At 35.4% G+C, this 13,540-nt stretch overlaps 3 protein-coding genes across 4 annotated transcripts; 1 reads left to right on the forward strand and 2 right to left on the reverse strand.

Moving 5' to 3' along the window:
- Positions 1–14: 14 nt before the first annotated feature.
- Positions 15–10,254, reverse strand: LOC123309435 (sensory neuron membrane protein 1-like). 2 transcript variants are annotated; one of them, XM_044892561.1, is made up of 8 exons: positions 10,107–10,254; positions 4,956–5,113; positions 4,353–4,497; positions 3,527–3,778; positions 2,917–3,128; positions 939–1,224; positions 747–872; positions 15–303 (listed from the first exon to the last, which is right to left on the reverse strand). In XM_044892561.1, exons 2-8 carry the CDS (start codon positions 5,111–5,113, stop codon positions 46–48), a joined length of 1,437 nt encoding a protein of 478 aa, XP_044748496.1. In that variant the 5' UTR covers positions 10,107–10,254; the 3' UTR covers positions 15–45. The 2 variants fall into 2 exon arrangements, with proteins under 2 accessions (XP_044748496.1, XP_044748495.1); XM_044892560.1 differs by lacking the exon at positions 10,107–10,254 and adding an exon at positions 7,424–7,709.
- A 794-nt stretch (positions 10,255–11,048) lies between these two features.
- Positions 11,049–12,417, forward strand: LOC123309162. The gene is made up of 4 exons (XM_044892129.1): positions 11,049–11,203; positions 11,350–11,532; positions 11,809–11,925; positions 12,220–12,417. Exons 1-4 carry the CDS (start codon positions 11,146–11,148, stop codon positions 12,375–12,377), a joined length of 516 nt encoding a protein of 171 aa, XP_044748064.1. The 5' UTR covers positions 11,049–11,145; the 3' UTR covers positions 12,378–12,417.
- LOC123309163 (single-stranded DNA-binding protein, mitochondrial) lies at positions 12,404–13,373 on the reverse strand. The gene is made up of 4 exons (XM_044892130.1): positions 13,224–13,373; positions 13,086–13,167; positions 12,927–13,035; positions 12,404–12,853 (listed from the first exon to the last, which is right to left on the reverse strand). The coding sequence occupies exons 1-4, from the start codon at positions 13,236–13,238 to the stop codon at positions 12,637–12,639; spliced, it is 423 nt and encodes a 140-aa protein (XP_044748065.1). The 5' UTR covers positions 13,239–13,373; the 3' UTR covers positions 12,404–12,636.
- Between the last annotated feature and the right edge of the window lie 167 nt (positions 13,374–13,540).

Genomic DNA, 13,540 nt, shown 5'->3' on the forward strand with positions numbered 1-13,540 from the left:
AAACAAAAAAAAAACAGTTTTTTCATAAACTGATTTGTGTTTTCATCATTTGGAGCTCTCCGAATCAGGTTCAGATTTTCCGTTTTCTCCAAATTGATTCGTTGGAGTTTTTCCATCAGTGGGTTGAACCTTGTGCACTGAATTCATTTTCAAACTTGAGGCATTCTCGTACATCATGTAAGCAGCCACTGCTATTCCAATCAGTGAGGCACTGAAGATAATCCATTTGGTTATCTTAACAACCTTCAAAATGGTGAAAAGGCTTTTTATAGGCTTCGTGAAAGTGTCGTTCAACGAAACCCCCTGGAAAAATTCGAAATGGTTGAGATATTTATTTAGTCTTCAACTCGTACAAATATTTTAACAGTGAATTCTTGAGGTCAAATAAACACTTTTTTTCTATACCTTTTTTGCCGATTCCGCCCTGATAAAAAGATATAGCCATTTTAAGTTTTCATAATAGGCTGTGCCAGCCCTGGAAAAATAAAATCTGTATCTTTCAAACCGAACCGATTCGGAGAAAATTATAAAGGAAAAAAGAGTTTATTTTGATCTCACGAATCTACTGTTGAAATTAAAAAACATTTCTACGAGTCAAATACTTAACGTGTATGTAATATTTTTCTGTTTCTTATTTTTTCACTATATGATTTATACTTTATTATTATATATACTTTATTACTTTGTTGAAATAAATTAGTTAATGGACGAATTACTTCACTGGATTCTTGTAAAAAATGGATTACCTCTTCCACCCAAAATATTGGATGCACCACAGTAGGAAGCTCCTTGAAAATGCCTATTTTTGAGTTCGGTTCCAGAGGCATATTGAACTGCAACCTTTTCCTCGCCCAAACCGGACCACCAGTCATCTGAACGAAAAATTTCATCGAATATTTACAGCTATTCGAAAAAAAAAATTTTCTTCGAATACTCACGTGTTCGAAATAAATCTGTATGCTATGGTGCTCCATGGATGGATGCAAACCGTCCACCTCACCGAGGTAACTTTCGTCACAGTCGTAGAAATGGGGCAATGAAACGTATATTGGAACGCCTATGCATTTGAAGAGATCCATCATTCCCTTTTTGAGGCATGTTTGATTGGTAGGACAGAAACATTTTTCGTCGGCATTCTTGGACATGTCCCCGAGGGAGGCTGTGTAACGCCAAACTGGGATGCCGTCGTATTTCATGGCGTCCTCATATTTGGCAACGAGAGATCTGAAAAAAGTTAAATCTGAAGGGATCTCGTCAAAATTGAGTCCCTGCAAAGGACGGTTTATGGGCAGATGCTGAATGCCATCTCTCTATACTGTAGAATAATAAAACGTTCAGTGTCACAAAATCACGGTGAGTTCATGCAGAGTAACTAAGAATTAATACCTAAGAAAGGGACCAATCTTATAGGCAGATGGCAACCACGTGTTCGCCCTATGCCAATAAATGGTCCCTGTCTTAGGTCCTATTATCTACTACTTATTAACTCTGCATAAACCAAAGATTAATCTTTGGCATGAACCAGAGGCGGATTGCCTATATATGACAAAGAGGAAAAAATTATCCTTGCTAGTAATACGAGGATGTATTTATATCTAGTTAGCTTAGACCAGTTCCATGTATAAAAAAAATATTACGTTACCATAGCAACGAACAAAAACTCATTAGAAGTGTCAGTGTGAAGTTTCAGGTCAAAAAAGTAAACCAGAGTTAAGCAATAAATTAAAATGAAGAAGATGCCCACCGAAATTGTGAAAATCGAAAAATTGGAGTATTGAGCTATCATCAAGTACCTGTATTTAAAAAGGTTGAGAGGTAAGCAGATTTACGAATATATGCTTAATACCCTTGGTGATCAATGTCCTTCGTATGCGACCGTGAAAAATTTGACTGCAAGCTTCAAAAGAGGTAAATTTTCCATTGAAGATGATGACCGATCGGGAAGGCCAGTTTCTGTGTCAGTCCCCGAAAATATCGATGCAGTTCATGACATGATTTTATCAGACCGTCGAATTGAGCTAAAACGGATATCTGAAGCACTGAATATTTCATACGAACGCGTTTATCATTTTGTTCACGTCAATTTGGACACGAGAAAAATGTCTGCAAAATGGATCCCCAAATCTTTGAATGTTGACCAAAAGCATACAAGGGTAGAAGCATCGCGTTCGATCTGTGCTCGACTTGAAAACGATGTAGACTTGTACCGAATTGTTACTATGGATGAGACTTGGGTACATTTCTACGATCCAGAAACAAAGCAACAATCGATGGAATCGCGATACTCTGGTTCTCCAAGACCTAAGAAGTTTCGTGTCCAAAAATCTGCTGGAAAAGTTCTTGCTTCATTTTTTTGGGATTGCCATGGAGTAATCATGATTAATTTTTTGGATAAGAGTATAACAATAACCCGAGAATACTATTCGACATTACTGACCACTCTCAGGAAAAAATTAAAGAGAAAAGGCGCGGAAAGCTATCCAAAGGTTTTTGTTTTTGCAGGACAACGCCCCTGCACACAAATCTCATGTTGCCATGCAAAAAATTCGTGATTTGGGGTTTGAATTACTAGAACACCCCCCTTATTCACCAGATTTGGCTCCATCCGACTATCATCTCTCTCCTCAACTGAAAAAAAATTTAAAAGGTCGTAAATTTTCTTCCAACAAGGAGGTAATAAAAGCTGTAGAGGTCTGGTTTGCAGAGCAAGAAAAAACATTTTTTTTGAAAGGTCTAGAGACGTTGCAGGTTCGCTGTAATAAATTTATCCAATTAAGAGGAGAATATGTTTAGTAATAAAATATTTTGACATTGAAATTTTCTTCGGCTCTATAGTAGGCTAAGAATTTTTCAATATATCCTCGGAAGTTCCACATTCTTCCAATCGATATTAATTATGTATTGTCGCCATCTTACCTACACAGATCCGATGAAAAAGATTCCAAACCTTCTTCTTTTTTGAGGAAAGGAGGAAATATCGTTCCATCTGTCCCACCAAACTTGTTGCATTCTTTCGTAGACCAAACATCCATTTGTTTTTTACCATCGTACTCTATGATCAAGCCTAAATTGCGGCTTTTCTTTTGCCCCCTGTAGATTTTGAAGGGTTTTCCAGGAGTAGCATTTTTCTACGGAAAAATAAATTTTAACTCATAACAAAATCCTATGAGGAGAATTACTCCTTGGTGCCAGATTCATAAATGTCTTCATGGGAAAGAATAATTTGGGATACGCTATTTATATACCGCAGATTAGTACACACAGTCCTAATACTCAAAAAAAAATGTTTAAGCTAATCTAACTCTTCGCCAACACCGAAATTCGAAGGTCAACGAAAGCACATGAGGAAAGAGATTCGAATACGTTATATTCGGTGTTAACGGTATTGTCAAATCAACCGTACGCTTTCCAACGGTTCGATGGCTAGCCAGCGTTCGGTTTCGGACAAAAATATATGTCTTCTTAGTGTGGACGAGATTAGAACGTTTCTAGTCGTAGAAAAACATTTCCTAGTGCTTTAACTTACTGGTCCTAGCAGTGAGAAAGCTAGCTCTGTTTCAGAAACATGGCGGAGATCTGGAGCCTGATGAAGCTGGCTGCAAACTGCTTTGGCAGCAAATTCGCTCACATCACAATCGATTATGACTCCATCGAATAAAATGTCATTCGCCTTGGCTGTCAAGTATACAGAAGTTGGTTTCCGATAAATGGCAGTAACCGCCTTACTGACTAGTGATAACATCGCTGGTTTAGTGCGAGAAACGGTGTTCACCATGCCCTGCAATCATAAGTTTCATCGGTAAATAGTTTTGATTGAATCAAAAATATAATAAGAACAGTTTTTAACAATCAAAATGATCTGAGAACTTAACAAGACAAGCCGATGATGAAAAACAGAAATCTGAAAACTCTGTATTTAAATAAAATTTCCATTGGAAGTGATGAAATCTGAAGAGAGGGAGAAGACACATCCTACATAGATATCTCAAAAAGCAAACAGAAAACGTTCAATATAACTGAAGGTAGCCACAATTAAAAGAATGCCAAGATTCTGATGACTATCGAATAAGGAAAATGATTTTTCGAACTGCTCGATAGGACATGCACGACATTTTCTAGAAAAAAGTAAATGGGTATAGAAGATATGAATTTTGTGCTTTTCTTTTTGCCCACTCTGTATATCCTTCTGATCAAGGGAGACTGATCAAGGCTCTGAAAGGTTACATTGAGTTATTCATCCACTCATGTTTTTTCAATGTTAGTTGTTAGACAAAAATTTTTGCCGAAAAACTCTGTACTTATATCGAATTCGGGATTCAGGGTATCCACAACATATTGTGGATCATTCTTACCACCATGAGAGGATGCAAAATTGTCAATTCTTCTTCTCCAGTCAAACAACCAGGCCAGTTTTCTTTGAAAAATGTGTCGACGGGTTTGTATGTCATCGTGTCTTCTTTTGGACTATCAGAAATATCGATTTTTTCTTTCCATTCCCTAAAATATTCAAATTCGATGATAAACTAGTGAGTCTGAGTCATGGGCGCCCGCAGGGGGGGGGCCAGGGGGGGCCATGGCCCCCCCTGAGATTCTGATAGACACCGTTAGAGAAATTTTTCTTTCAGTAAAACTAATCGTAGATGATATTTTGCCCCCCCTGAGAAAAATTTCTGCGGGTTTCTGCGGGCGCCCATGGTCTGAGTCTGAAATGTGAAATAATAATGATATTTAGGAATTCAGGAGGATCTAGAGACAACAGGTTGTCACTGGGAGGAATTAGGAATTAGGAATACTTTTCTTGGAAGACAAAGGACGATGAATCGATAAAATATCCTTGATGTGGCGGAAGATACATACTATATAGTTACTATACTATAGTTATATTATTGAGTATTAATACTCAATGGTAATATACAGCGCAATTGCTCTGTAAAAATCTTATTTAAACAACTTACGAATAGCAAAATGGTCCAACCTCGACTAACTTGGGTTTAGACCCTTTTTGGACATCCATAGGATTGGTAACATTGAACAAATATATTTTGAAATCTAATCCGAAAGGCACTTTGGTGAACATTTTCCGCATATCGCTACCAGGCACTACCGGTGTCATCTGTAAAAATCATGGGCCATATATTTACAACTAAACATCATATCATATTCTAGAACAGGGCGTTCAAATTCAAATTATTAATATTTTCGAAAAACTCCTCTCATATTTCGTGCCCTAATTTTCAATTTCCCAAAGTGAGTCAAATTGTTCTTGATTCTGTAAAAAATTTCATCGAATTATCTCTAGATTTTGGTTAATTTTTTTAAGTTACATTTTCTTGACGAGGGGTATATTTTTATGTGCACATTTTCAGACTTTCATTATTGGAAGTAATAAACCGATAATTTTTCATCATGACAGTTCTTCATGAACAGAATTTCAAGGATAATCATCTCAAAACGGTACTTTCTACCATTGAACATTTCTCGTTTTTGAAATCCCTATCATTTAAAAGTACACTACTGCAATCTTCCATTATGAAGCAGTATACTATACAAATATATCCCTCAAGAAACATACCTTTGTTTGTGTATGAAAATATTTTCCAACATCATAATGTAAACACTGGTGATCTCAAGTTACCTACAAATTTTCGAAATTTTACCCTAATTAGTTTGCACATACTGTGTGTCACACTGAAAAACTCGCTGAAAAATATCAATTCGGTTTTCGAAAGAGGCTTGTTGCAACTATATCACCATGAAATTTTTTTCATTTGCACAGCAACACAAGCTTTGCAAGGAGAAGAGGTTGTACAATATAAAACTACCATGAGAATAGTTTTTATGAAAGAAATTGTTGTAGAATTGTGGAGTTTTTCACTGATAAAAAAGTCGTATAGGGGACACAGGGATATCTACTAGATCCTTCTCCATGCGCTCAAATATCATGACCAAGTTATCTAGTTTCAAACATCTTTAGTGCGAAGAAAACAGTTATTACCAGTGATCGTTCTTAGTTTTCAAGTTAAGTCATTTCGAAAAATTGTGTAACTTTTGATCTAATTTTGAGGATTTTTTAATTTGCTTGTGGTGTATATCGAGAGAGTGATGTCGAAGTGTAAATAATTTCTATCAATTGTTTTGTTTCAATAGGCAATAGAGGTGATGCTCAAATAACATTCAACAAAATATTGTTCTAGTCTCAAATTTTTGTTTTATTATTTTTGAAATGCCATTTGGGGTAATTGCGAACAAGGCAATCATCCCAGATATGGTGAATAAAAAACAATAATAAGTATTGTTTGTTTACAGATGTTTCGAAAAGGTATATGAAAGACGTACGAAAATAATTTTACAACAGAAAAAAATGGACTAATTCTGCCTTTTCTGCTAACTACTATTTCTCAGACTAAGAATGTTTTTAAAATGAGGTAATTAATAATAATAATAATAATAAAGGTCTTTATTCAATCAATTTCATGGAAACTAAATACAAACTCTTACAACACTAAAAAAAAAATTGAAAAGGCGAGATCCAGAACACTGTTCAAGTGTACTGTTCAATCTAACCCCAAAATTGGGTACACGAGAACTGTTCAGGTGGAACATCGTACGAAAATGGTTTTATCTGTTTTCTGCAATTAATATTTACCTCAATGGAGTAAATGCGCGAGTACTCTATAGGCTGTTTGCCGCTTTTACCCCAAATGATTCGGGTAAATACGGGTTTTGTATTTCTCAAAAAAAACATTTTTTTTCATTAATCCCGTGAAATTATGAATGATGATTCTATAGTTGATTAACCAAAGATTAATAAATTAATAAAATCAGACTGATAAGTTATTATCTACAAGTGTTATACTTCATTTTCCTTCAGCGTCCGTAATTTCCATATCGTCCCCTAATACAAATATTTGAATGTGAGATTAACCGAAATCTAGATCATCATTAATTGACTTCCATATCGTTATATTATTTGCTCCTCAGAGCAAATTGTTAAAAATTTCAACTGTAATTGAGATGAGCACCACCAATTTTCTAAGAATGGATCTTTTACGGTATTTGGCTTTTCCAAATTTTTATATTTGAAGAGTTGACGTTCCCAGAAATATTGTTGTTGAATAAGTTCAGAAAATCTTTGTGGAGTTCCTTAATATTTCATAATATTTCCTCAATTTTCGTCTGACTTTAAGGGTGTTTTCTCCAAATGACCAATCTATTATATTCTTCGCAAAGAATGTTTCCATTTCAGAGGAAGAAGTATAAAATCCCCTTTAAATATATAACTCATAAAATGAAACACTTCAACGAAAAACAAGTTTTCAAAACTTTGATCAAGAAAAATATTCAGAAATTTTCTGTTCAGCTTTGAATAAAGCCATAAAAAATAATTTTTAACGTGGAATTCGCTGGTTATAATTATACTTACCGATTTTATTTTCCCCTTGATAAATTTCGGAAAAACCAAAAACCCCACAATCAAAATAAAGATAAGGGTTGCAACCGACCCTATCATAAGCTTGACCGGGAATTTCATCCTCTTTCGATTTCTGTACAGAAAGTACGAGCACTTGAGAAAATCAAAGGAAAATTTGGCCACTCGCAGCTGGGGGAAAACATAAAATAAGAAGTCCTTTGGCGCACCGAACTTCATATCCACTTATTTAAATTTAAAATTAATAGGACGAGGGAAGATGATATAGCACACCTTCCAATTCTTGTCTATCAGATGATAAAATAGTAAATATTCTAAGGTCGGCTATCAATTATTCAGGATGGAGAGGTATGACAGAATGCGCTTCCCATAAAGATGCTTTTGCGCACAGTGGCGGACTTGCACAAATTACTGATTCTACCCCCTCAAAATAGGATGTTTATGGACATTTATACGCTGCATATTACTATATACGAACATCCAGTAACGATTACCTTGTTCGGAAAATAATTATTTTGTAACATAAACTTGAAACAGCCAATATAGAAAGGTAAATGTTTAAAAATTGCTACTTGCGGTTTTATTATAATAAAACCGCAAGTAATATATTACATTGGATAAAACATCATTTCAAAGGTAAGTCTACTTGTTCCACAGAAGATGAAACTCTTCAAAATGAATCATTTCACCATCGCTCATATAAATAATCAAGATGGAGGGGCTATCATCCCTCCAAGTCCAATGCAATTCCATGAAATTTTAAAAACGGTTGCCCCTTGCTTCATCAAAGGGTACAAACAAGGTCTGAAAAGCCACATAAGATTAAAATTTGTGCATTTGAGTGTTGTCAACCAATACATGAATATTTTCAGGTTGACTACACGAACAGAAGTGCTTTCAGTGTTTTATTCACGAGCACTAGTATATGCAGGGTGTAAACCTATATACACTGCGCAAAAAAATTAACGCACATTATGGAAGTCTCAAATTTATTCTACGACTGAAGGTGTTCTCAATGATAATTATTTTTATCAGAATTATGCATGCATATGTTATCCACTTTCAACGGTTTTCTTCAATACAGATGTTTTTTCCCAGCAGGAATAAAAAAAGATGATATTATCAGATTTTGAATGTATTGGCTCCATTCTAAAATCAGTTGTTCTCGATCAATTCTAGTGGTCAATAGTTTTCCTTTCGTTTGATGTTCTACACTCGATCGCTATGCAACACGAAAGGGTGGACATACACAAGAATTGCAGAAAGGTTTGGAGTTTCCCATACAAGTGTGTCCAGAATGTTGCAGCGATTCAGGGAGACAGGTATGAATGTCCGAAGACCAGGACAGGGTAGAACACGGGTAACAACTGCCATTCAAGAACGTTACTTGAGAGTTTCTTCGTTGAGACAACGGTTTGCAACCGCTCGCCTCCTTCAAATTCAGCTTGAGAAAACTCATGAGGTGCAAATTAGCACTCAGACAATAAGAAATCGCCTCAGAGAATATGATTTAAGGCCTCGTGTCGCGGCAAGAGGCTCAGCTCTTACCCCAGCCCATCGAAGGGCGCGTTTGGATTTTGCGAGAGAGCATATCCATTGGGAAGAGGCCGATTGGGAAAGAGTTCTCTTCACAGATGAGTCTAGATTCTGCCTCTACCATTGTGATCGATCATAGACAATCTAGTGTGATGTGTGTAATGGTGATCGATGTTTCCTTGTATACAGCGGTCCACATGAAAGATTTGCTCAGTGCAATTTCCTGAATACTACTGGTTTCGGGGGAGGATCGATTATGGTATGGGGTGGAATATCTTTGACTGCTCGCACAGGCCTAGTGGTCGTTGATAATGCAGCTATGAATGGTGATAAATATATAAGGAACATTTTTGAAGAGCATGTAGTGCCATTTGCCCCATGCATTGGTGAAAATTTCATTTTTATGGACGATAATGCCAGACCCCATCGTGCGCACATCGTTCAGGAGTTCCTTGAAGAGGTTGAACTCTCGAATGGAATGGCCAGCATGAAGTCCAGATCTCAATCCGATTGAGCAGGTTTGGGACAACCTCAATAGAAGGCTGAGAAGTTCAGAAAATCATCCAGTTACTCTTAATGACTTAGGAATCCAACTCGGAGAAATCTGGGAAGGATTAGATCAGAACATTTTAAGATCACTCATTTTGAGTATGAACCGTCGTTGCCGAGCTGTAATTAACGCAAGGGGTGGAAATACCAAGTATTAAATCACTTATCAGCATTTCAGTATTTTGAAAATTGTTCATTTCTCTTCTTTCACATAAGATTCGGTGAAATCCTGAATTTTTCTCCCATTTAATGTGTCTTGTTTCGTAAAAAACCTTTCCGAGAGAACATAAAAAATAAGTTATAAAGTCAATGTAGAGTTAACTTTCATTAAAATTGAGATTTTCAGAATGTGCGTTAATTTTTTTGCGCAGTGTATATGCTGGGTGTAAACCTATATAGAATAATGATGAGTATGAGTGTCTATATGTGAATTTGATACTATAATAGTATCCTCAATTTCCTCAAAGTGATAAATCTCTCAATTTGGAGCATTATCTGGTCCTGTAAAAAAGTTCCAGCAAACACGTCACATGAACATTGCATTATTCAGCGCATAAATTATAAAATCGGTTTCGAAAATTGGATCACTTACAAATGACTAGTTTCGAACTTTCAGTATATTCCGCCCTTCAACTTCACGGTTGCTCTAGCAGCCTCTGCAAAATTAGAAAATCACTTATAATTCATGATACAATTCCACGATGGACATAACTCCTCATTTCGAATAATTCGAAGTCTGAAGGGACTGACATAATGAATTATTTCGCCTTCATTCGAAGGCGTAGAATAGCAGGCTGTTATAGGGAATAAATAGAATCTGATATTCATAATAACAAGCTGTTGCTCCATTTTGAAGGGTCGATGGAATGCGTGTGAAAAAAGGGAGGAAAATACGCTTAAATTTTAGGAAATTAATTCCAAAAATGAAAATGTGGGAAACTTCAAATCGTAACTTGGAGAAAAATGGTCGTAGGTACAGAAAATTTGAAGAAAGAATAGCACCAAATGCCAATCCTTTTTGGATCTGAACATTTTTTAGCTTCAGCGGTTTTCAATTAATCTTGTTAAGATATCGGCAAAGCATTTTTCCAATTTTTGTTTTGTTTTTCTTCGATCTGCGGACTCGACTTCTATATGAAACAGACAATGGTCATCTGTTCTGATATTATAACTTATATTTTTTATTCATCAGCTCCAATTTCTTCTCTTAAAGATCGGACTTCGACTGAAAATGAATCATTTTTTATTTGGTTATCGATGTCTCATATCTATCAATGGTCTCAAAGGAGAATTGAAGATTGTCTTCAGAAGCTTGAATCACTTCTGCACCCAGTTAAAGACAACTTTCTTTAAATATTTTTTTTCCCAAGATGAATTTGAGAGAGCAACGAAAAAATGTCGTCATTGATTGAATAAGATTATCTCTTTCAAAGATACTTTCTTCCTGGCCAATTTATCAATGGATATCTTTAGATCGGCACTGATTAGAGATAAAATGAGGATATGACATCGTACTCGGATAAATCTTTGGCGTAATCTATAATAATATCTGCTGATAATTTTAGGAATGAAGTTGCATTCCCTGAAAAACAATCACACTTTCATTTGTCCTCTATTTTTATTGTGAAAATATGAAATTAGTATTTCAAATTCTTCTGGCTTTGATATGTTTCGTGTACTTATTGAAAGGTAAGTTCGCATTGAACTGATTTAATTCTAATTACACCTAGAGCAGTATAATTCCCTTTAAAAACTCCTAATGGATAGAAAAAATTGATGAACTTGAATTAACTGACATTAAAAATATTGAAACATTGAAAAATATTTTCTTGCAGTTGCCTCCACAGCAAATAAGTCAGAAGAAGAAAACTTGAACCCACAATGGTCATATTGTTTCGAATTCACATGGATGGGTCCCGATTACGACAATTCGACACAATACAATGGTACTTGTGCAGACTATTTGGAGGAAAGTGGTGCAAAAGGCATCCCTTGCAATCCGCCGATAGTGATAACATGTGAGTGAACTGCAAAAGGTGAAAAAATTGTTCAATGACCGACTTATTCTTGGAAAAGCCAACCAGACCAATCCATGATGCTAATAATGGTTTTCCAACTCATTTAATCTCATAGGAGCAAGCACAAAGAGACCTATCAATGAGATTTTTTGAAGAGGATTAATCCTCCGTCTAATATTTTTTTGGCTGGAATGGTGTGGTTCATTTCACTCGGATATAAAATTTTCGGATACATATTTCCATCATTCAAACATGGATATATACTTTGATTTTCAGATAACGGAACTTTCCCGGACATCGACTATCTTTGGAAATACCATAGATCCAGTATTGTTTGTCGCCGTTCCAGTGGACAAGTTTGTGCAAGATATGCATATTACTACAATGGCGCGAGTGAGTAAAAATCCTCAATTTTTTTATGTTTGTCTACTCTATCTCTTGATCAAATGGCCATAAGGACCATATTTTATTTCCCCCTTCAAATATGCAGCGAGCTCAGTGAAATTTCGAGATTTATTACGAGAAGAGTTGCTTTCTTAGAATATGTATCACATTTAGATTTACGATGATTTTTCTGGGAGTTACGCGGGCTGCAAGTTCTCCTTCAAAAAATCCTAAAAATATAGGATCTGTGCTTCTCTCATTTCCAAAAATAATGAAATCTTCATTCTATTATTTTATTTCCAGTGACAAATGCAACATATATGTGCACTAAAGTTCAAGTTGTTGGAGAGGAATCTGTTAGGAAAGGATGTTTCACTCAGAAGGTCAGTGACTATGAAGTTGAAATATGTGCTTGTGTCTCAGGAAGAGGAACATATAAACCATGTAATATCCATTTTTGAAAGGATTAAAAAAACAGAACGAAAAATTTGTTTTTCAAAATACATTTTTTATTTTCTACACAATAGAATTTATTCAATACAGATCATTTCTCATAATCTTAAAATATCACATTGGATAATTCATTAGAACTGCTTACAATAGATCTTAGTCTTGTATCAGCAATGTCATTATAAAATCTGAAGTATGATAAAAAAAGTTACTTCATCAATGTTCAACTGAAGACTTAATTCTGGGAATAATAACATAAAAAGACCCACACTAAGAAGATTGGAAAAATATTACATCATCTGCTGCAATTGATGTGGTAGTTCTTGGTTTACCATCTTCACCCCTGATTTCCCCATAAGTTATCCTTCCAGTCACATGAACCCTCTGTCCCTTTTTCAGATAAGTAAGTATTGTTTCCCGGAGTCCAGGTTTGAAACAGATTACTCTGTGCCATTCTGTTCTTTGAAGAAATTCACCTGATTCATACCTTTTAAATGAAATATGAATTATTGAAGTGAAACAACAAACATTGATTTCAACGCTCCAACGCAAAAATTTACCTATAATTAGAATGTGTAGCCACAGAAAAAACAGCTACAGGATGCTGTTCAGAGCCTTTTCTTTGTGGATCAGCGCCTACTCTACCCAATAGTTGTACATTGTTGATAGCTAAGAAAAAAATTGATAAATACAATTCAGCATAGCAATCAATAACATACTTTTTTCCACTCTCGCGGGTTCTTGCGAAGTAGTTGTTTCAGAACTATACCTTACGAACTTATGAAGGCCAGAACTGATATTCTGAAAAGATAGTTTGAATAATAATACATGAATGGTGAAACATTTTCATGAATTACCCTCAAACGAAACATTTTTCGTATGAATCCAGCATAAACGAAACGTTCGAAAAGAATTTATCGAACGGAAAGTTGTAAACGGTTTAAGGTTAGGATCACCTTCAAAGAAAAAAGTTAGGTTAAAATCAGAGAATATTTGGTTAGAACCACAGAAAATATGTTTTGCGTCAAAAAAGTACACTACACACCACATTTGTTGTTGCACTTCGAAAAAATATATGCATTTATAATATGAGATAATAAATTATTATATTTAATTATATATTAATAGAATCGTTCAGCATGAACAGCTAAAAACACAGGACGAGTTTCTGACG

Source organism: Coccinella septempunctata, chromosome 3 (genome assembly GCF_907165205.1).
Source record: "Coccinella septempunctata chromosome 3, icCocSept1.1, whole genome shotgun sequence".
NCBI lineage: Eukaryota > Metazoa > Arthropoda > Insecta > Coleoptera > Coccinellidae > Coccinella > Coccinella septempunctata.

Coding starts and splice junctions, on each gene's coding strand:
- LOC123309162 (XM_044892129.1), top strand. CDS start 11,146: ATGAAATTAGTATTTCAAATTCTTCTGGCTTTGATATGTTTCGTGTAC. Junction 11,204..11,349: donor TTTCGTGTACTTATTGAAAG/GTAAGTTCGCAT, acceptor ATTTTCTTGCAG/TTGCCTCCACAGCAAATAAG. Junction 11,533..11,808: donor TCCGCCGATAGTGATAACAT/GTGAGTGAACTG, acceptor TTTGATTTTCAG/ATAACGGAACTTTCCCGGAC.
- LOC123309163 (XM_044892130.1), bottom strand. Junction 13,036..13,085: donor ACCCGCGAGAGTGGAAAAAA/GTATGTTATTGA, acceptor TTTTTTTCTTAG/CTATCAACAATGTACAACTA. Junction 12,854..12,926: donor GCTACACATTCTAATTATAG/GTAAATTTTTGC, acceptor TTCATTTAAAAG/GTATGAATCAGGTGAATTTC.
- LOC123309435 (XM_044892560.1), bottom strand. CDS start 7,648: ATGAAGTTCGGTGCGCCAAAGGACTTCTTATTTTATGTTTTCCCCCAG. Junction 3,129..3,526: donor CTTTCTCACTGCTAGGACCA/GTAAGTTAAAGC, acceptor ATTTTTCCGTAG/AAAAATGCTACTCCTGGAAA. Junction 1,225..2,916: donor TTTTCATCGGATCTGTGTAG/GTAAGATGGCGA, acceptor AACTTTTTTCAG/ATCTCTCGTTGCCAAATATG.